General features: G+C 56.5%; 1 protein-coding gene across 4 annotated transcripts; it reads right to left on the bottom strand.

Annotated features, from left to right (window-relative positions):
* Positions 1 to 1,455: 1,455 nt before the first annotated feature.
* On the bottom strand, positions 1,456 to 21,951 carry MLLT6 (MLLT6, PHD finger containing). Of its 4 annotated transcripts, none has more exons than XM_070389768.1 (20): positions 21,508 to 21,944; positions 20,200 to 20,279; positions 19,659 to 19,713; positions 19,297 to 19,406; positions 18,233 to 18,336; positions 17,883 to 17,976; positions 15,292 to 15,465; positions 14,294 to 14,389; positions 11,589 to 11,808; positions 10,438 to 11,052; positions 9,800 to 9,981; positions 9,458 to 9,566; positions 8,210 to 8,276; positions 7,856 to 8,001; positions 7,175 to 7,372; positions 6,983 to 7,071; positions 5,497 to 5,846; positions 5,004 to 5,094; positions 3,471 to 3,827; positions 1,456 to 3,054 (listed from the first exon to the last, which is right to left on the bottom strand). In XM_070389768.1, exons 1-20 carry the CDS (start codon positions 21,614 to 21,616, stop codon positions 3,013 to 3,015), a joined length of 3,288 nt encoding a protein of 1,095 aa, XP_070245869.1. In that variant the 5' UTR covers positions 21,617 to 21,944; the 3' UTR covers positions 1,456 to 3,012. The 4 variants fall into 4 exon arrangements, 2 of the variants coding, with proteins under 2 accessions (XP_070245869.1, XP_070245868.1); XM_070389767.1 differs by lacking the exon at positions 1,456 to 3,054 and adding an exon at positions 3,062 to 3,229 and having other exon boundaries at positions 21,508 to 21,951; XR_011467989.1 differs by lacking the exon at positions 5,497 to 5,846 and having other exon boundaries at positions 21,508 to 21,940.
* Positions 21,952 to 22,157: the final 206 nt, after the last annotated feature.

The following is a 22,157-nucleotide window of genomic DNA, read 5'->3' as shown; positions in this document are numbered from 1 at the left end:
AGCCTCAAGGTGAGGGCACCTGGAGGCAGCAATAGACCTAGGAATCTGAAGGAAAACACACACACATCGGAAAGACTTAGATAAGAAAAGGCAACCTTTAAAGTGTCATTGTCTCTGGAGAGGATCCATCAGCTCTGAGCTAAGACAGTCAGTGCTTCACAGATACCCCCCACCCTGGGCACAGCCCTGCACTCACACCGCACACCACACACACAGGGACAGACAGACAACCACATGGAGGCAGTGCAGTGGGGCAGGAGAGCCAGGACCAGGAGGCCAGGGTCCTGAGGACTGGTCGCAGCTCTGCCCCTGAGCCCCTGCCCACCCCCCACCCCCCAGGCTTGGAGCTATCACCTGTGGGGCAAGGAGCTGGCTCGCAGGATCCTAAAGACAGGTCCCTTCCAGCTCTGACATTCATGCACTCGTTGTGAGGCCAGACAGCGGCTCTGCACGCACACCATGCTCACACCTCCACACTGAAGGGGATGACGTACTGAGCTCCACTCTGCAGTTTCAAACTCCACTTCCGCCCTGCAAACCACATCCTTCCCTTCCCCTAGACAGAGCCACCTATAAATCTGCATCCTTTCCTAGTCCCCATCCAAATTCATCCTAGAAAAAGGGACTGAGGCTGGGAGCAGATGGTGGGGGCTCAAGAGCCATGCCCTTTGCACTGGGACCCTGCTCTGTCCAGAAGCCCTCCAGACCTTTCTTATTATAAAGCCTGGCCCCCACCCCAAAAGATGAAACGCACCACCTCTCTCATGTCCCCCTGCCCCAAACTGAGGGACAGCACCAATCCATACGCAGCCTGGGGCCCTTCAAATCTAACCTGCCTACCCACCACTGCACCCCAGCCTGGGTAAAATCAGAAAACAGACTCTTGGAGATGAGAACCCCAGACTTTAGGGTGCTGGAGGGAAGGGGAGGTCTTGTTCCAGGACCTCTCACTCTCTGCCATGGCAGCCTTGGGGTAAATCGACTTCCTTCACTGTCCAGAACAGAAGCTGACTTTGGTTCTAAGTGGGTCGGCCTTGGGCAAGAGCGTGGGTGTGAAGGAGCAACTCTTCTAAGAATCTCTGAAGGTTATTTTTCTTTTCAGTGGTTTGGGGGCAGGGAGTTAGAGAGCTTCATAGATGAAGATGAATAAAATGCTGACTTCTATCATTCCTTTCTAACTGATATTTAGCATTAATAAAGAGAGAGTATTTCTGAGGTCATCACAACTGCCTCCCCCCTCCCCCCAAGCCCTTCCAAGTGCCTAAGAAATTGCCTCCGAAGGATTCCCACCCACCCCCTCCATTATCAGCTCCCTAACATCTTACAAAGTCTTATCAACAGGAATATTAATATTATTTTCAGTATCAGAAAAAAACCAGTTGAGCAGCACAGGCAAAAATATATCTGCACTACGTTTCTGTCATTGCCAAAAATATACACATCTTTTCTTTATTAAAAAAAAAAACAAAATGAAACAAAACCAACAACAACAGAAACACACACACACACGAATCCACACATGCAAAGAGACTGACTAAATGTGGGCATCAGGAAGCTGGCCACGCTCCGCCTGGCTCCGACCCCAGTGCACCCACAGACATACGCTTCAACCTCGCCCTCTCCTGGCTGCCCCAGCAGCCCTCAGCCTTGGCCACCAAAGGCTCTGGGCAGGTGCGGACTCTAAGGTGAGACTTGCCCACTGCACCCTGGGGAAATAGCTGGTGGGTGAAGGAACAGTTGTTAGGTCAATTGAAGCTTAAGTCTCCCCTGGCTGGTGGGGGTGGGGAGGGGTAGGGTGCAGGGGGGCAGGCTGGCTGATTCTGGGAGACAGTTTTCACTAAAAGAAGTGGTACTTTACCCCCCTTGCCTTCTCCCCTGATCCCTGGGGCACCCCTTGTGCCAGGGAAGCAGGACCAACTATGAGTGGTGGAAGGGGAGCGCTGCGGGGGCACTGAGACCATGTGGAGTCTGGGGGAGGAAAGGCAGGATATCACCCTGATTTGAAGCCCCCAGCCCCCAGTTACTCTCCAATACTGGAGTACAGTTCTGGTTCTTGTTAACCATTTGGGCCCCAGAAAGGGACCAAAGTTGGTGAGGTGAGAGGGTGCAAACAAGAGCTAGGAGTGCCCCTCTGGTACTGCCTCATCAGAGCACTGCCCCTGTCCCTGCCCTCGGCTACCTGGGGACCAGGGGGAGACAGACAGACAGACAGACACACACACACACACACACACACACAGCGCACAGGCATACCCGCACACACTCTCTGAGTCAGGCAGCTCTATCTCCCCACCCTCGGCACTCCTAAATCCAATAGTGCAAACAAGAGGCAGGGTACCGAGGGGGCTGGGCCGCCCACCCCCTGCCCTCCCCCAGCCCATCACTGGGACCCACCCCCCGGGAGGTAGGGAGGCCTGGGCCAAATTCAATGCCATCCTGCCCCTTCGTCGGCCCCCTAGTCTGTGGGCTTTTACAAGCACAGCTTGTGACCCTTGTGGGGGGCAGGGGAAGGAGCCCAGCAAGAAACAGTCCAAGGGAGCCCTCTTACCATCTGCCCAAGTTGGGTAAAAAATGGTCAAGTAGGGTCACCCTTTCTTCCATAGAAGACTTCCACGCAGGGGCAGGCCCAGGGCCTAGTCCCCACTTCTCCCACTCAAGTGCTGATCCATTTTATGTGGGGGGTTTAACCAACCCCCCACTTATGCCATGGCCCACTTTGCTCTCTAGGGAACCCTGAAACATTCACTGAGAGTGGGGGCTCCTAGGCGGGCTTGGAGCCTGTCCTTCTGAGCCCCTCACAAAGGGGCCACTGCAGAGGCGGGGGCAGGGGGCAGATGGAAAGGGCTCCCCTCTGGGTCTCAGTCCGTGGCACCGGGAGCACCCCCCACTCCCCAGGCCTCAGCACATACTCCGGGGCTCTCCAGTGTTGGGGTGCAGGTGCCCGCTGCAGGCTGGGACCCCTCAGACCAGGATCTGCCCCTCTTTGTGGGGTCTAAAGGAGCGTGGGTGGATTTAGCCTTTTTCCTGGTTGGCTGAGGCTCCTTTGTCAGCAGTCTGGAAAAAGAGGAAGGGAGACTGGGGATTGGGGAGGTATCTGGTCCAATCACCCGGTTGAGAATAGCTTCCTGGGTCAAGAAAGCTGATGTTGGGTGCAATAAAGGGCTGGGCTTTGACGGCTGCACAACAGGGTCAACTTCCGTGTATCTGTGTGTCTGTTGGGAGAGTTGCCCTGCATAGGGCGCCCAGTTAAGTAGGCATGTGCCAGCCAAGGGCCTCCCGGGCTCTGGCTCTTTGCCCTCAGAAGGAGGGATGCCTTTCTTGAAATGGCTCACCCAGAGCATCATCTTTTTCTAAATGGTCCAATCAAAGAGGAAACAGCCTTTTCTAATGGGCCTCTCCAGGAGAAGGGAGACAGGACGGTCCCTCTGCCCCATTCCCAGCTCCTCCCCTAAACCAGACCCCTTACTCACCCCTCCTTTGGGGCCACTGGCACTGCCGTCCGCCCCTGACAGGCTGAGGAAAGGGTTAGTCTGGGCAGTGAGGACTGGAGGCCCGCCTGCTGCTGCTACTGCTGCGGCCGCAGCTGCTGCAGCCATGAGACTCGTGTTGTTGCCGAGCGAGGGCGCCACCAGGGCTCCGGCGGGCAGCAGAGGTGGGGCAGATGCTGTGGGCAGCAGGCCAGGGGTGCCCGCGGACAACAGCGGGGTGGAGCTTCCGGCCAGCAGGCTGGCCATGGGCAGCTGGGAGCCCCCGGCCATCTGCAGCCGCTGCAGCTCCCGCTTCTGCTGGATCTGCTGGATCATCTGGTAGACAACAGTCTGGTGTTCCTGCAAGGGGGCCAGATGGCTTACTGGCCAGTGGTCCCCAGGGTCATCTTACCCTGATTGGCCTGGGCCCCATCCTATCTCACTAGTACCATGAGGCAAGAGACCTGGGAGACAGTCAAGATTCCATCTCTAACTCCCCACTCTGGGCCTCAGTCTCCCCATCTGGACAAGAAAGTGGTTGCATACCATCAGTGTTTGTCACATGAGGTACTACGAGTCAAGTGCAGGAGGTTTAACATCCCTCCCCCACCCCCACTAAATCAATTCCTCAGTCATTATGACAAACACAGAAGTCCCCAGGGGTGGCATGACCCCAAGTTGAGGAACACTGAATGAGGTTAATAGTTTTCAACTTCTCTATTTTTTTTCCCCTTAAGATTCATTTATTTTTGCTTTGAATAGAGAAAGCATTCTCAAGCGTTCCAAAACCCAAAACAATTTTTCAAGGCTTAAGAAATTTTGCTATCTTATTCCTGCTACCATCTGGTCTCTGTAGGTAACCAGTTGAGCTAGTTTATTGTATATCTTTCTCATGTTTCTTTACATAAAAATGAGTGCTTTTCTATTTCTTTCAACTCTCTCCTTTTTACTTTTATGTTTTTGTCTTTTGGCTGCATCGCACGGCATGTGGGATCTTAGTTCCCTGACCAGGAATTGAACCTGCGCCTTCTGCATGGGCAGCAAAGAGTCTTAACCACTGGACCACCAGCGAAGTCCCAGCAACTCTCTCCTTTCTAGAAGGAAGAATTCCTTTTCTCCCAGGAACTCTTAGTAGAACTCAACACACAAGAAAGACCTAAAAGGGGCTGCTCTGGTTGAGGACGTGTCTGTCACCTGCTCAGCCACCTCTCTATGCAGACCTTGAAGTTCCCCACTGGAGAGCCTTGGGGCTGGGACTGGAAATGCTCAGTAACTGAGGGCTCACTTCCCTCCAGATCCTCTTGCTGGGATGTGATCTAGGGCCACTATAGCATTCCTTCCCCAGCACCCAGGGGCCCCCAAGAGGAACCCTTATGCCCTTTGTCCTCATATGATCCATAGGGGCCTGGCCCCACTCCCACAGGGACAGTCTCACCTTCCCAGCCTGGGGCTCCCTTCCCAGCCTGGGGCGGCCCTCCCTGGACCGGCCCAGACCCTCTGAGACCTTTCTGGCAGAGCTAGGGGGAGGGGCATTACCGGGGTCAGCTGTGGGGAGGCCAGGAGCTGCTGGAGCTGCTGCAGCTGCTGTTCCTGCTGTTGCAGGAGGTGTCGCTGCTGCTCGGTGAGGCTGAGGCAGGGGGACAAAACACAGACCATGGGAAGAGACAGGGAAACACTCCTCCCTGCCCCTAAGTTCCCACTCTCCCTCAGGCCCAGGTGGAGAGAGAAACAGACTGAGCTCAGAGAGGACGGTGGGAGGAGACACAAGAGATGGGAAAACTTCCCCAGAGGGAAAACCTCAGCTAGGGCACAAGGAATAAACAAACGACTTTTGTCCCTGAAGAGCTACCATCCAGAGGGCTCTCACGTCTACATCTAAGGAGAAGCTGGGGCCAAGAGGTGACTGGATTTTCTAGACCCCGTAAGACAGGAGGAGAGCTTCCCTTCTGAGGGATGTGGGTGTTTGTAGGGGGAGTCCCTCCCAGAGCCAGCCTCCCCATCCCCTTCCCCAGGCTGAGCTCTCCCTCACCTGTTGAGACAACCTGGCAGCTGCAGCGTGGGGGCCCCGCCAGCCTGGCTCAAGCCTGCAGGGTTGGGGGCGGCAGCCCCATTCAACCCCCCCAGAAGCCCATTGAGGGGCAGGGCCCCGCTGCCCGCCAGCCCCCCCAACAGCCCCTCAGCCATGGGCATAGCCCCCAGCCCCGCTGCCCCGGGTGCCCGGCCCAGCCCATTCTGTGGCTGAGGCGGGAGCGGGGCAGGGCCCCCAGGCAGGGCCAGGGGCAGAGTAGCAGGGCTCTGCTGGAGCAGGGGCAGCGGTGGGGGCGTGCTGTGGAAGGACAGCGACGAGCTGCTGCGGCTCGGGCAGCCTGAGTGTGGGTCCTGGGGAGGGAGGGGGAAGGGAGGGGTCAGAAGGGCAGGGGGCCAGTGTGACCTTTCTGGCCCCCGGCCCAGCACCCACCAGCATTCTCACATGGTCACCCCCACTTTACTCCCAAGCAAAGCCACCCAGGAGGAAGAAGCAATGCCCAGGGATAAAGGCTAAGAATCCAAACAGTCTTCACAAAGCACTTCCTGGGGCCCCAGCACCCACCATGATGCTTGTTTAACACTGAAGAGTGAAGGTGGTATAGTGACCACCTCGTGAATCAGACCCGAGGTTCAGTGCTTGACCTGTACTAACTTGCTACTGCTGTTTATGGGTGAAACCACTGGGTCTTAGGCTCAGTAACTCTGCAGCCAGTTGAACTGAAAGACGGGCTCAAATCCCATGCCCACAATTTAATGGCTCTGGCGGCTCTTCTGTTTCAGTTTCCTCATTCATAACACGGGGGTAACAGGAGAACCTAGTCCGTAAACTTCTTGTGAGGACTAAACACACCAACGCTTGAAAACTCTCAGGCCAGGACATGACAAAGGGCAAGGATGCAATTAATGTTTGCTGTTATTATGATTATTATTGCCCAAGTCACACAGTAAGTGGTAGGGAGAACAAGAACCCACTTTGTTTAATTTCAATAATAACCACAGCATAATAATAGCAACTGCTACCCCAACCACCACCAATTACACAGGGATTGTTTTCTGTGTGGCTAAAATAAATTGTAATAAACTCTTCATACTTTTCAGAGTTGCCTTCCCTAACTACCATCCAGAGAAAGGTGGATGTACATCCACCCACCCTCCACCCACCCTCCATTCTTTCTCATACCCCTCAAATGATTTCCATCTTAGCACTTTTCTCTACTTTTAATTATTGATTTTCTTGAATTGAGCCTGTCTCCAAGAGTGTCCCATTTGCTCACTGCTTGCTTAGCCAATGACTGGACTTAAGTAGGCACCTCCTAATTATCACTTACTTAGTAAAGGAATGAACGGGTCAGTCGACCAAATTACTCAGCCAATCACTTCACTGCCCAGCCTCCAACAGCCCAGCAAGGTGGAAATGCGACTAGGAGGCCCTTGAATCTCCCCGCTCCAGCCCTCCCCCGCCCCGTGCCCCTCCCCATGGTGCCCACCTCGGAAGACGTGGACAGCGAGTTGTCCAGGCCCAGACTGTTCTTCCCCGGAGGGCTTTTGCTGGTGCTCAAGGAATCGCTGCTGCCGGCTGAGGAAGGGGGATCAGGGAAGGAGCTCAGCGGCTGGAGTCTGGGCCAGTTCCGACTGCAGAGCGGAGGCCCCCATTACCGGCCTGGGTGGGGCCCCCTTACCTTGGGGAGGCAGGCCATAGGGCCCAGGGACAGGGCCGTTGGTGGCAGGCAGAGCAGCAGGCAGGGCGGCGAAGGGCACAGACAGTTGCACGTTGAGAATCTGCAGTCGCTCCTTCTTGGCCGTAAGGCTCAGGATCTGCTCCTGAAGCCGCTGGTTTTCCTTCTGCAGCGCGTGCAGCGCCTTCAGCATCTCCACAACTGCAGACAGAGGGCGAGAGCGCCTGAGCCCCGCGGGCCTGGGAAGGCGGGGCGAAGGCTGGGGCGGGGCCAGGTGACCAGGGGCGGGGCCTGGCAAAGGAAACCGGACTGAGACCTAGCAGAGAAGGCTCCGGTTAGCCAGGGGCTCGGGTGAGTCTTGGGGAGCCAGAGGTGTGAGGACCACAGGTGGGGCCCTAAGGCTCGGGGTGGAAGCCCAGTGCTTGGAGGGAAGGGGCGGTCGGAAGTTAGGGCTTAGTTAGATCAGGGCCACGAGGTCGTAAAGGCCAAAAGCCGGGCGTAGAGGGGGCGGGGCCTGGAGCAGGTCCCAGCGAGGGTTAAAGGCTAGGCTTGGGGTGGGCCACCGTTAAGGCAGGGGCGGGGCCACAGGAGGAACCTTAAAAGACCTTTGGGGACCTCGGAGAGAAAGGTGACCGAGTCTGGGGTCCTAGGACAGCCACCCAGCCCGATATCACCCCTTCTCACTGTTGACGCCGGCCTCGCCGTCTCCCTGCTTCTCCAGCAGCTGCTCCATGTTAGTCGTTCCGGGGGCCGCTGGGTCTAACTGACCGCCCCCGCAGGGTGCGGACGCCGTCTGGTCGAAGAGTGCCGGGAGGCTGCTGATGGGGGACCTGGGGTCACAAGGGAAAACCGGCTCAGATTCACCTCACTCCCCCACTCCAGCCTCCCTGCCTCGCGAGTTTCAGTTATCCGCTCTGGATTCCAACCCTCTCCGCGCGCCTGCCTTTCCGCACGCCTCCCCCACCCCCCACCCCCGCCTTCGACAATCCCTCCACCAAGCTCCCCCTCTGCCCCCCAAGCCGCCTCCCTCTCCCTCACATGGAAGACAGACTCTCCTGGGGTGAGGTCCCCCGACATCGGAAGCTGCAGTCCTCCAGGTCTGGCTCTTGGAAGGAGAAGGGAGGCAGGGATCAGTGAGGAAGAGGTGCAGTCGGCCCCAAAGTCCCCGCCTGGGAAGTGGGTATAGGATCGGGGACCTTACCGCCGACCTCTTTCCCCAGGATCTCCCAACCCCCAGACAGGCAGGTCTAGTTCTCGGGAGCCCTGGTTTGAAATCCCAGCCCCTGGGGAGGCAAAATCATGAACTCTCTTTCTCCTCCTCTAGGCAGAGAGGCTCCTGCATCCTTGCTGCTTTCAGCTTCTCCTCCCAACTTTTTTTTTTCCTGGAAAATTTTTAACTTCATAGTCATAGGAACTTGGGGCCTAGACAGTCCCGAGTTGAACTTGGATACTTGCTATGTGACCGCGGGGCTTAAAACCAACCTCTCTGAAGTGATTGTTATGAATAAGGTAATAAATGTGAAGTGTTAACCTGAACAGTTTAGCTGCCATGTAGCAAACCCTTAATTACTGTAGTTATTATAATTTTATATGACTTTTATATTAATAAACTCACAATTAGACCGCAAAACCCTATGTTGAGCCACAAAATTACAATTTGGGTTTTGGAAAATACAGTCATCTACTCTGTAGGGTTCTTAGTTTTGTCAGATTCGCCCCTTTAAGGCTTACCTGAAATGGCAAGCCCCGCCCCTCAACCAGCCAGGTGGTACCTCTGCACCAATCAGCTCTCTAGGGCTGTGCTCACTCTACTAGGAGGAAGGTGCTTGCGATCCACCCTCTTAACTCCTGAATACCCAGAGAGCCGGTTGCCCAACCAGTGGGATCTCTATAATCGCCAATCAAGAACTCACTAAGAGGCCAGCAGGGAGCTTTGCTACAGTGGTAGGAGAAGTAGTCTTGGAGCCGAGGAGCCAGAATTTCAGCTGCTGCTCTACCTTTGCCTACTTCAACAGCCTTGGGCAAATCATTCATCTTCTCTTGCCTTTTGCTTTTGTGAGACGGAGTAGTAGTAATTCTTCCCGGTCATGCCCCACCGCCTCAAGGGGTTTTGATGTGAAAGTGATGTACCCTGGTTTGTTATATGTGGAATGTTTTTTTGCAGGGTCAGCAATGGCCAGAGGGTGGGGGATAGCCAGAAAGCCCTCCAGTCCTTTCCGGGGTGACAAGCAGGTGACGGGGTGCCCCTTTGTGAAGAAAGGGGAACAGGGTCAGGGACTCACATACCTGTGTGGCTGCTCTCGGCTTGGGTGAGGAGGGGGTTAACGGCACCCATGGGGGTTCCAAAGATGTGGGTAGAAGGGAGGCTAAAGGTAGAGCCAGCCAGAGAAAACACCTGAGGGAAAGGAGGTAGAGTCCAGCCTGGTGGTTATTCCTGGATCTAGAGCACAACTGTGGGCACCGGGGTGGAGGGGACCAGGTGTGCTGGGGAGGAGAAAGGACCAGAAAGAGGGAGACGTTCTGGTGGTGATCAAGCCCAATCTCTCAAATTCCCACGGAAAGCTGGGGTCCTCGGCAGGCTGTCCCCCACCTGCCCAGGGATGGAGGAGCCCAGGAGCAAGGCCTCACCTGAGTGGTGGAGATAGAAGCAGAGGAGGAAGGGAGGGTGCTGGTGAATGGGGAGCGGCTGAGGCGGGGCAGGGCCGAGGTCCCTGGGGGCCCCAGGAGGCTGGAGGAGAGGGGGGTGCTGCAGACAGCCCGCAGCATTCCACCACCGTGAGAGATGGGGTCCTTATTACTGGTGTAGATGCCTACAGGCACAAGAAGGACACAGAGGGAAGCTTAGAGTCACCTCTCCTCTGCCCCCTCCTCAGTCAGGTGGCTGGAGCAGCCACTCCCCAAGGCCAACACTCCCCTGGATCTTGCCACACACCAGTCTCACCCTCCTGCTGCAAAGATGTCACTTCTCCCCTTAGTGACATCTACTTGCCAAGCCTGCTTATTCTACTGCCCTGCTCAAGCCTGAAGAATTCCCAGTTTTTCTAATTCCCCAACCCACACTTGGTTAAGTCCTGTTGGCAATCTCTCCCATCACAACCATGCAGGAAATGGGTATGGGGGAGTGTCTCAAAGGTGACTGTCACCTCCATCCTTTGTCTTCTGGAGCAGTTTCTGTCACATTTCCTTCTAACTGCATAATTATGTCTCTGTCCCCTCACTAGACTAGCTGGGCCCTAAGACACCCTTGGTCCCCAAGGGTCACTAACCTGCCCCCAGCAGGGGAGACTCCAGGCTCAGGCTGGGCAGGCTCCCAGAAGGCCCAAAGGTACGGGAAGCCAGACCACCCAGACCAGAGCTGACGAGGGAACCTCCAGAGAAGGGTGAGGCAGCAGTGGCGGTGAAGCCAGCCAGCTGGGCACCGGGCAGGGAGGGAAGGGCTGGGCCCCCAGGGCCCTCCTTGTTGCGGCTGCCCTTGGGACGGCCTGGCCCGTGTCGGCTCTTCTTGCTGGCTTTGTGCTTCTTCTCCTTCAGGCCTGTCTCAGGGGTCTCCTCAGCGGGCACAGGGGTGGCACTCAGTGTGGGCATCCGCTTGTGGGTGCCTCCAGAGGCCCCGGACCCCGAGACATGGGGAGACTTATAGTCCCCAGGGGATGGGGCCCGGGCCCGGCCTGAGCTGGAAGTGGTGGTGGAGAAGCGCATGATGGGCCCGAAGCCAGAGAAGACCACCTTCTGTTCAAAGAGGTCAGCCTTGGGGGGCTCCGGGGCTGAGGGAGAGGGAGGGGCTGAAGGGGGGGGTGCAGTGGGCTTGGAGTACTTGTCTTCTTCTGGCTGCTCCAGCTTGGGGAATGCGGAGAAGTCAGGGGAGCTCTGCAGGGACGAAACTGCAGAGAGGGACACGGAATTACAGCTGGACCCCAGAGCCCCTGCCTCCCTCCTGCTCCCAGTGGGTACTAATGGAGAGAGCTCTGGTCGGGGGTGCGGAAGCTTGGTTTCCTATCCCAGCTCTGCCACTGTCTCTGTGTCCTGGGACCAGTGTATCCCCACCCTCCAGCTTTTCCCACCTGTGACAAAGTAGAATAGCTCCCACCCTACTGACCTCACTGGATGACTGCAGAGATTACAGGAGACTAGTGTCAGTGCTTTAAAAATGGTACTTGACAGCATCAGCGCAGGGAATAATGAATACTTTATGGGGGTTGGAGAGGTGGGCCCTGAGGGAGATGGGAGGGGAGTTCCACCCTGAGAGAGGAGGAAGTGTTGAGGAGTCACTGGCTGGGGATTCCCACCCCACCAGGCAATTTAAGAAGCAAATGAGATGCAAACCAATATGCAAAGGGCCTTGCTAGAAAAGCTCACGGCCAGACTGTCCCATCCCACCTCCTCCCCAGCTCCTGCATCCTGGGGTGCCCATACTCACCTGTAGGCTGGAAGGGTCCCCCAGATGAGGAGGAAGAGGAAGAGGAAGAAGAGGAGGAGGCAGAGGTGAAGCAGCTCACACCTTTCCCACTGCTCAGCTTCTTCCCCTTGTGACTCAGGCTATGGCTGGAAGACTTTTTCCCCTTGGAGTCCCTGCTGCCTTCAGAAGTCTCTTGAGTGCTGGCCTCGTGGTGGGAGGAGGAGGAAGCCGAGGAGGAGACCTGAGGGAGGGAGGAGAGAGGAAGGCTGGAGCCAGCTCTGGGGGTCTGGGCTCACCCTGACTTGGGGGTGGAGCCCTGAGGACACAGGACCTAGGGCTCTACTGGGAGAGCTCAGTTAGCTTCAGGAAGGACTATGGGGCAAGGAGACGGTGGTGGGAGCTCCTAGACCAGGGAGATGGAGAGGCAGCTCTGTTACTTCTAGGGGTGAAGAGCTGGGAGCTCTAAGCCCAAGAAGCTGTCTGTCCTTTGCCTCATGCAAGGGAGAAATGAAAACGGTCCCAGAGTCTGTTCAAAAGTATGCATCTGCTCAGTCATTCAGTTTAGAAACACTTAGGCCTACAGGGCTGGACTTGTACTGGGAAGTGGTGAGTGCAGGGAAGAGGGACTCCAGGGAGAATGGGCCACCCTGGCCCCATTCTTGGGCCCTCCAGTCCCTGCCACTCCCTCCCTGCTCACCCCCCAGCTGCAGCCACCTGGCTGACACTCCACTCCCTGGCTACTCCACGCCCTTTCCAAACAACCTGAGCCTCCATGCCAAGCCCTCTGCCCAGACAGCCTAGCCTCCCTCTTTCTGGGAAACATCTCCTCCTTCAAAATCCAGCTCAAAAGCCCCCTCTTCCGTGAAGTCACCCGATAGCTACCTGTGGTGGAACAAATCATTCTGTCCTCTATTTCCTGGGTGCCCTGTACCCACCCACATCAGCCATGTCAATAGTTGCCACACTGTATTGAGAGATTGTCCCCCATGTCTGAGGGTGGCAGCAGTGGCTGGAAGAGTAGGGGCTCTGGGGTCTGTGAACCTGGGGTCTACCACCGTGTATGTTGTGTGGTCTCCACCTCACCGAGCTTCGGTGTCCTTCTGGGGCTAATTATCCCTATTTGGAGAGTTATGAGGAACATAATGGCAGATAGTATGGGGTTGACGATGATGGTTCTGATGGCGCGGCTGCTAGCAATACACTGCAGAGTGTCCTGCGGTGGCTGAGAACAGGCCTTCAAGCCAGACTGCCTGGGTGTGAATCTTGACTCCACCATTCCCTAACAGCGTGCTTTTAGGCAAAGTATTTAACTTCTCTGTGCCTCAGTGTCTTCATTTATTAAATGGGGTTAATAAAATGCCTACTTCATTGGATTATTTTGAGGATTAAATGAGCACATCCCCACACATGCCCGCCATCCCCGTTCCAGAAGGGAGCCTGGCATGTGGTGAGTGAGTCAGGGCTTTGTAGTAACAGTCAGGGATGGTTTCTCCTCCTGGTGGAGACCAGGTATCCAGTACATGAACAAATGCCGAGAGAGGTCGGAGAGGAGGATGAGCCATCCTGTGCTGCCCCTTCCTGGGCGGAGCCCTCGGCTCTGTCTTTTTCTTTGTTCTTTTCAACAGCTGGAGTTCTGAAGGGAGCCAGATGTGGTTCTGAGAGCAAAGAAGGAGAGGGCCCAGGGGGAGGGGTGGCTGAAATGCTGGGGTGGGTGGAGGGGGATGGGCAGAAGGCTCCAGCATGTCCAAAGAGAAGTCCAACCACTGGGGTCACTCCTAGATCTCTGGCCCACTCCTTCCCCCTGCCTGCAGACCCCAGGGAGAGATCAGAGGGCAACGACAAGCTTTTCCAGGTGAGCCCTGGGCAGCAGCGAAGGGAGAGGGTTACTGGGACAGTTGCCACAGCAACATCACCCTGGAAACCTGATACCTGAGTCTCCTGCTAAGATGCCCAGAGCCCTGGCAACCTCCTGAGGCTGGTGGAGGTGAACGGGCAATAATGGCGACAGGAGGAAGCCGTGTCTCCAGGCCCTCGTTCTCCTTCTGGGGGTGAGGGGAGAACTGACTGGAAGGAGGGGCAGGGAGGGCTGCTCTGGCTTGGATTAGCAACTCCCTGGCCTTGGGTAGGGCCTGCCAGTTGTTTATCCAGATGGTGCCCATTTCTGGAGTCAGGCCTGACATGTCATGCCCCTACTGGGAAAGTGGGATGACTAGGGGTCTCAGGGTATGGTCCATGGGTCTGCCCTGCAAGCCACCATGGGCCACACTTTCAGTCCCTCCAACCTGCATGGAGTGGGCTTTTGGTTAGGCGACCAGGCTCTGAGCAGCTTCCTGATATGTGTGTGGCAGGGTGGAGAGTGAGGGGGTGTCCTCTGCCTCTCTCTGGAGAAATGGGCCCCAGAGACTCGAAGAACCGCCATGAGTACTGCATCTGCAGACAGGAACCTGGTGCTGAGGCCCTCTGTCTGGGCAGAGGCAGATGTGAACATCTGGCAGCCTGCAGGAAGGGTGGTGTCCCTCCACCCCCACCCCTCCTGGTTGGTCAGTGACTAGTGGGGCTGAGGAGCAGAGGCCCCTCCTGGTCTAGAACAGGAGTAGTGTGGAGTGTGGAGCAGAGTCATATGAACGTGAAATTGCAAGGGTTCCCAGGGCTGCACGCCCCAACCCTTCACACTGTGCCTCCCTCCCGCAGCCGCGGCTGCCCCTCCTGGGTGTAAGCAGTGGTACCTTGTCAGCAGTGGGGACCACAGGTGGGGTGAGGATGCTGGGTGACTCAGGCCGCTTCTTGTGCTTCTGTTTAAGGCGTTCTTTGTCCTTTCGGCTCTGGGGAGGAAGAAGGGACCAGACACTGATGCTGGGAAACGGTCCTGGTGAGGATAAACATAACTCATGCATGTGGGGAGTGGGGTCCTCTCAGGCACAAGGCTCTGTGGGTGCCATCGCCCCCTGTGGAGGGACTAGGGGACTTTGGCTGGACAGAAGTGGCCCCGGCAGGTTCCTCTGAGAGCTGACAGCCCCTCCCCCCATCCTCCCATATGTTGTGCTGTGCTAAGCTCGAGTAGTGTCTGACTCTTTGCGACTCCATGGACTGTAGCCTGCCAGGCTCCTCTATCTATGGGGATTCTCCAGGCCAGAATACTGGAGTGGGTTGCCATGCCCCCCTCCAGGGGATCTTCCCAACCCAGCGATTGAACCCAGGTCTCCCGCATTGCAGGTGGATTCTTTACCGTCTGAGCCACGAGGGAAGCCCATCCTCACTGCCTGCTAAAAATAACCTATCCCATTATCATGCCAGTGACACAGGACGCCTCGTATGGAGGCACACACCTGTAAGGGTGTCCACTTGGGACACAGAGCTGTGCAGGGGGACAGGAGCCAGGTACACTGTGACGTGTAGCCGCTGGGGACGCAGGCATGTGCACCACAGACACGGCTAGACATGCGCAAATGTACAGGGCCGTGTGTTTGGGTCTCTGGGGAGACTGTCATGTCATATGAACAACACAGAGGAACCACACAGATAAAACAGCCCCAGGGAAGCCAGGCCTTCAGCTCACCCTCTGTGACCCTCACAGGTCACTTCCTCAGCACCCCCTTGGTCCTCAGTGGCCTCAGAGGAAAGAAGGGGGCAGGCACTATCGCCTCTGGGATACCTGTGGTGGCTTCGTGCAAGAAGCAGGTGTTTGTGACTATGGGCAGGAGGGGCAGGGGGAGAAGACTCTTACCTTCTTCTGGCCCCTCTCATGGTGGGAAGGGTGCTTCTCCTGCTGGGCGGATGGGGAGGCCGACCTGCTCCTCCGGCCAGCAATAAAGCTGCTGCTGCCTCCCCCTGTGCTACCCCCTCCTCCTCCTGTTCCTCCGCTGCCGCCCCCGCCCCCACTGGAGTGCCGGGATGTCTTCTGCAGAGAGAATTGAGAGGAACTGCCACACCCTCCTCTCCGTAGGTTACTGAAAGGTTCTTGAAGATCAGGTGATCCTGGGGGTCAGCAACCCCCACCCCCACCCTGCCTGTCACAAGAGGACCCTGTGTCCTTAATGATACTCTGCTCAACAGAGTGCATTCCCTGCCCCGAAATCCTACAGTCTGCCCAGCTGGCTTATCCAGGGCACAGATTCAGCAACTGAGGCCCTGAAGAGGTGGGGAATCTCGGCCCCAGCCAGATACCAGGCATGGATGGAGGTGGGCCTCGGCCCATGTCTCTCTCTCCACCACCTCTTTCCATGGTGCCTTCTTGGCCCCTCTCAGGCACTCGACCTCGGACCACCTCAACCTCCCTCCCTGGGTGGCCCTCATGGGAGCCCCTGCTCCCCATACCCCATCCTTCCCTCCAGACACTATGCTCCAGCCATCACCCCTTCTCTTCTTTTCCTGGCCCTCCACCAAACAGTGCTTCCTTTTGTCCCAAAGGATCTGCTGCCCTTAAGAACAAGGCAAGGAAATATCCATAAGGAATACTTAAACAACCCCTGTGCTACCATTCCTCCCAGCCAGGGCCCTGGACTCCCCAATGCCTGGTCTGATGGCTTCACCAGTCCTAGACTTAGAGCTGTTCTTTCTAAGATCACCCACAAACTCCCAACTGTCAAATTCAAAGACTAGTTTCAGGCCTCATCTGACCCAGTGGCTCCCCAGCAGTGGGCATCACTCCTACTCTGCTAAGCTCTAAACTCCCCATTTCATGGTTCTCTTCATACCTGAGCCCCCAACCCCTAGCCTTATACACCTGGGGCTGCCACACCTATGGGGGGGCCTGAAATCTGAACACAGCCACCAAATCTAAACAGCTCCACTTGACACCTGCTATATTCCAAACCAAGCTCCCTACCTTGTCTTAGTGTCGTGTTAGTCATCCAGTCGTGTCCGACTCTTTGCAACCCCATGGACTGTAGCCCGCCAGGCTTCTCTGTCCATGGAATTCTCCAGGCAAGAGTACTGGAGTGGGTTGCCATTCCCTTCTCCAGGGGATCTTCTTGACCCAGGGACTAAACCTGGATTTCCTGCATTGCAACTGGATTCTTTACCACCTGAGCCATGAGGGAAGCCCCCAAGTTGATATCTAACCCTGAACCAAGGTGACCTTATGACTTATCCAAACCAGGACACTTTTGAAAATGAAAGGAGGAGCTATTAATAATTACACCAAGGCAACAGGCACAAACTGGGACTCTCCGCGGCAGACCAGGACATATGCTAGAAGTCCACTCCACTGCCTGAGGAGCTCAAGCCCCATCTATCCAGCATCAAGAGCCAGGATCCTATGTGCCACCCTCAACTCCTCCTCCTCAGCCACCCCCACATGTAGGCAAGTCTATCTAGAAATAATTCTAGAATCCAGCCTCATCCCTCCATCCCCCCCTCTCTTGCAGCTGTCTCCCAGTCACCAGCCTCAGCCCTTTGGATCTGGCTTCACAGTGGCTGCCAGGGTAATCTTCCTAAAAAACAAATCTGATCATGTTACCCTCTTGCTTACAAGCAGCCTCACAAGCCTGTGGCCTGGGGGTGAGGTCCAAGCTGCTTTCCCAGTCAGGCCACAGCATACCTAGCCAGGACACCCCACCGCTTCTGAAACATGCAGGTCTCTCCACCAACATGGGTTAGCACCCCTTCTCCCACTTCTCCGTGGCCCCTGAACCTGAGGCAGAAGCAAGTCCAGCTCTGGCCCTGCCTGAGCTTTTTCACCTCATCTCTTGCCTTGTCCCTACCAAACATCCTGTTCTGTTGCTTATGAATGGTCTTTCTTATCTTGGGACTTTATCCATGCCAATCCCTCTGCCTGGAATTCCTGTCTTTCTTGGCAGGCTCCTGAGGACCTTCAGACTGTTTTTTTCTAAATCCCACATACCAACTGTGAGATAAGTCACGTAACCTTAGTGGGTCTTAGCTTACTCATCCGTAAAATGGGTAAATGCAGTACACCCAGTTCTTAGGGAGGACTGCAAGAGCACGCACATCCACGTGCACACACACACATACAAACACACACACATAGAAATTAGTACAGAGGCTGGGGCACGGTAAGCCTCACAAATGTTGGCTCTAATTGTTGGCTCAGCTTAAATGCTGCCTCTTTCTTGAAGCCTCCTAGACTCTGATAGGCAGGGTCTGAGCTCTGTCTTCTGGGATGGACTGCTTGGCTCAACTCTGATTCACCCCTCAGGCTGTACTTAAAATTTATTCCTCATCCAATGGTGAGTTCCTCAAGAGCAGGGACATAGTTCCTTCCTCCCCTGTCTGTCCTCCCAGATCCAGGCACCCTAGAGTCCACACCCTCTAAACCATGGCTGACCAACCCACTCACGCCCAGATGAAACTCACCATCTTGCTGAAGTGGTATTTGCAATAGCCACAGTACTTGACATTGTCAACCTCCAGTACTTCTTCCTCACACAGCAGGCCTGCCATTTGGGCACTAATCAAGAGAGGTCAGCCTGAGAAGGATGTGGTCCCAAACCAGACCGGCCACCTCCCCTGCACCCTCCAAGACCCCTACTGGGGCAAAGCCAAGACCACCCAAGGGAAGTACTGCCATCATCTCCAAAGAGACAGCAGCTGGGATGAACCCATTTGGCAGCCATCCATGGCAAATCTCAGGAGAAGGTTGGGATAGCTGGCCAGGGATCCCAGAGAACCCTAAGGAGTGGACGCAGGGAAGGCAGGGGTCTCACCAGGTAACATGGAAAGCTTGTCGACATCCATGGCGGTTACAGGTCATACAGGCTCCTGAAGCCGCCTTGCTCTCCCGGCCCTGCTCCTCACAGATGTAACATGTCTGCAGGACATAGGGCAATCGTCCCCTCCTCTCTTCTACTTGAGGGATCCTTTGGCCTCCCTGCTCAGTTCCATCCTCTCCCCACAATCCTACGTCAGACTATCCAATAGCACTTTCTGTGATGACGGAAATGTTCTAGACTGCATGGTCCGATACAGGACCCATAAACTACATGGGTTATTGAGCCCTGGAAAAGTGGCTAGTGTGACTAAGGAACTGAATTGTAAATTGTATTTAACTAACTTACATAGCCATATGTGGCAAGTAGCTGCTACCCTGGATAGTGCAGCCCTTGGATGGTGAGTCCTGTGAGGACAGGGGCTGTGTCTGCCTTCCTCCCCAGCGAGCTCGGCCCCACCTCTGGGCCTTTGCACATACTGTTCCTTCCACCTAGAACCTGGTACTCTCCCCACTTCTTAAGGCTGGCTCCTTCTCATCCCCCAGGCCTCAACCAAAATGTCTTTCCTTGACTGCTTTATCTAAAATAAACTCCCCCCCAACCCCCTGTGCCAGGTACTCTTTATTTTAGTATCTTGTTGTTTTCTTCACCACACTTACCACACATTGCGTTTACTTTGCCTGTTTACTGATATCTATAGTCGTCCCACACAGGAATCGGGGCAGGGAACACATCTGCCTTGATCAATACTAGACACTGTGTGTCCAGCATCTTGCCCCAGTTTTTGCACATAGTAGACCCTCAGTAAAATGTGCTCAGTGAATGAATAAGTGAACTGCTCCCTAAGATCTACCCTCAAGCAGGACTGCAAAGGAGCCTGCTATTTCACTTGATCATGGGCATGAGTCTGTCAGTGGAAGGTGCCTACCCACCTCCTGAGTTCCCTGAAAGTGTAGGTTGGAGAGAATCAAATTACATTGGATGAAGAGAGGGCTGGAGAAGGACCCAAGAGTGGTTGGGGAGGAAGGGGACTGGCATGGGGCAGAGCAGGGGCCGCTGACCTTGTTGAAGCGATCATGAGGCACGTACTGCAGCACGATGGGTTCCATGGTAAGCACGTTAGCAAATTGCACCTCAGGGATGTAGAGGGCACACACCACGTGGGCCCAACCTGGGGCAGTGTGGGGCCGGCCTCAGCTGTGATGGCCAGCCAGAGACCCTGACCCCTCACAACCCCATACTGCAGACGATCCCCTCCTCCATGGCCTTCCCATGAGACTCCACTGCCAGCCAGGGAAGGGAAGGGAAACCCAGCCTCTGCATTCCACCCCTGCCCACGGACTGCTCCTGCCTTCCCAGACCCTGCTCAGGGGGCCTATCTGACCTCAACAGATGAGCCATAGGGCTCAGCAACCCCCCTCACCTCCATTGTCGGTCCTCTTCAATGCCCCGTCTTTGTGTGGGCACAGCTCACACCTCTGCCAATACAAGGGGGCACAGGGATTTGGGGGATGGGCTTTTCCAAAAGGGGGGGGGTCTACTGAGCTGAGCCCTCCCTGAATACATTCAGAGAGCCCCAGGATGTAATGATTAGATGTCTAAGGGGGAACTGGTGGGGATACAGAGAAAACAGGCTGAACGTGAGTGATAGTTGTCAAAGATGGGGGAGCCTCATCAACAGGAGAAGAATTATAGTATTCCCTCTACTTTTGTATAGGTTGGAAACTTTCCATGATTAAAAGCTCAAACAAACAAGAAAACAAAAACAGAAGACCCAGCGCCTGTGGTGGGGCAGAGTGAGGGCTAAGCAGAGGGAGAGATGGGGTTGGTGATAGAGGTGTGCAGGAAACAGGAAGTCCTGTGTGACACTCCCACCCCAGCCTCAGCCTCAGAGCCCCCCAGCTCACTGGCAAGGGAGGGGATGCTCAGGTGTTTATGAGAGGAGAGGGGAGTTTCAAACTCACCACCCTGGCTGCTCGCTCCTGAGATTCACATTTCCGGCAGAACCAGGGTCCTGTTGGCACCTGGACGATGCCATAGCAAGCTGCGGGTGAGGGAGGAGAATCACCAAGCAGATCTGTCACCAGTGGCTTTTCCCAGAGTAACTGGGGTAGGGGGTGACTCTAACAAACCAGAGCCAGTTCCAGCCAGGGGGCTGCTCCCTGTCTGGGGGTCACTCATACGACAGCAGGACCACAAGGAACGTCCACAGCACACGCCCAGCTTTCAACCACATAACCAAGCCGTCCACGCAGAGGTGGGAAGTCTGAGACCTTGACTTTAAACTTCTAGAAGATCCCACCCCACCCCAATGCCCTTTCTGTACCCAGCTTTCTGGTTCCCAGCTCTTGCCAGGACCAGTCCTCATCATCAATAACGGAGAATATTAGAGGAACAACATTTAGGATAGTCAAACACGTTTTGTTGTTATGGGGTGGGGGGGCATTTCTTAAAGGGCCAGTAATGAAAGAGGCGGGTAAGTCGAGGGTCTAAGGGACCTCATCTTCTGCTTCTAATTATAATAGGAACAGGTCAAAAGTCAAGGCCGAGGGCAGGTGCACTGCAGGTAACCAATAGGAGAGTGGCGGGAAGAGCCGACAGCGACAGGATTAAGGGCTGTCCCAGGAAGGGGGGGGGCCCAGCTGGCTGTGCCAGACAGGCGGGAGATGCCAGCCTGCGCCCTCGGCAAGATTCCTCAAGGAGTTAACTCCCGAACCATGTGCTGCTGGGGGAAACTCCAAACCTCCCTCTTCTCGATTCCCGGTCCCCTGCGCAACCTCTCTCTATCCGTAGCTCTTCCCGGGAGGATTTTAGGAGTCCCCTCTCCCCTGGGACCCTTCTCTTCCCTTCCCAATTCCGCTCCTCCCAGTATCCGGAAGCAAGAGGGGAGGATGACCCCCCCTTGACCTCTCCCTCCCAGAGCCAGGACCAAAATAACCCGGGCGGGAGGGGACACCTCGCAGGTAAACATTCTCCTAGCAGCCCCGACACCGGCGGTGTGGGGCGCGGAGAGTGCACTCATTGCCCTCTAGACTGTCCCCAAACTCCCTCAACTTGGGGTGGGGGGCGCGGGACTGGAACAATAGGCAAGAAAACAATGCCTGACCCGGTCCTCCAGGACCGGGCGGGGGGAGCCCCCGACGCCTCCCTTCTCTTCAGGTGGGGTGGGGGAGGGGCGCCCGAGCTCCAGGAGGTCTCGGGAGGGCGCGGCCGGGGCCGCCCTGCGCACGCCGCCCCCCGGGTCCCGCCGCCCCCCACGGCCACCCCCGTACCTTGGTGGACAGCCACGCTGCACGCGTGCCCATCACAGTAGACCAGCGGGTTCTCGGCCCAGCCCCTCTCGTCCGAACATACGCAGCAGCCTCCTACCATCTCCTTCATACTCCCATGAGCTCCCTCCGGGGCTGGGGTGGGGGCCCGGCCGGCGGGGGTCGGGGGTCAGGGGGGGAGGGAGGGAGCGGGGGGCCGCGCGCCTCCTCGCTCCCTCCTCCTCCTCCTCCGCCGCCGCCGCTTCTTTTCTTTGCCTCCTCCTTCCTCCTCCTCGGCGTCCTCCTCCCTCCTCCTCCTCGCTCGCTCTGTCTGGCCGCCCCCCCCGCCGTGCTCTCGCCCTCATGCCCCGACGGGCCCCCCCCCCCCCGCAACAATGAGACCCGCGCGCCGGGCTCGCCCCCTCCGCGCCGCGCGCCCAGCTACCAGGGCCGCCCGGCCTCCGCGCAGCCCGGGCCCGGCGGGGGAGGCGCCGAGTGGCACATCGCGGGCGCTTGCCCGCCCCGCGCCGCCCGCTCACGCGCCGCCCCCCCGGCCCCCCTGCCCGGCCGCGGCAGCCATGGCCGCGCGCCTCCGCTCGCTCGCTCCCGGCCCGCCCGCCGCCCGCCGCCGGGTAAAGTCTTAGGTTCAGGGAACAAAGCCTGGCTTGGTAGGG

This window comes from Bos mutus, chromosome 19 (assembly GCF_027580195.1).
Source record: "Bos mutus isolate GX-2022 chromosome 19, NWIPB_WYAK_1.1, whole genome shotgun sequence".
NCBI classification, from domain to species: Eukaryota; Metazoa; Chordata; class Mammalia; order Artiodactyla; family Bovidae; genus Bos; species Bos mutus.
The sequence above is the reverse complement of the archived record's forward strand: the minus strand, read 5'-3'. Positions and strand labels throughout refer to the sequence as shown.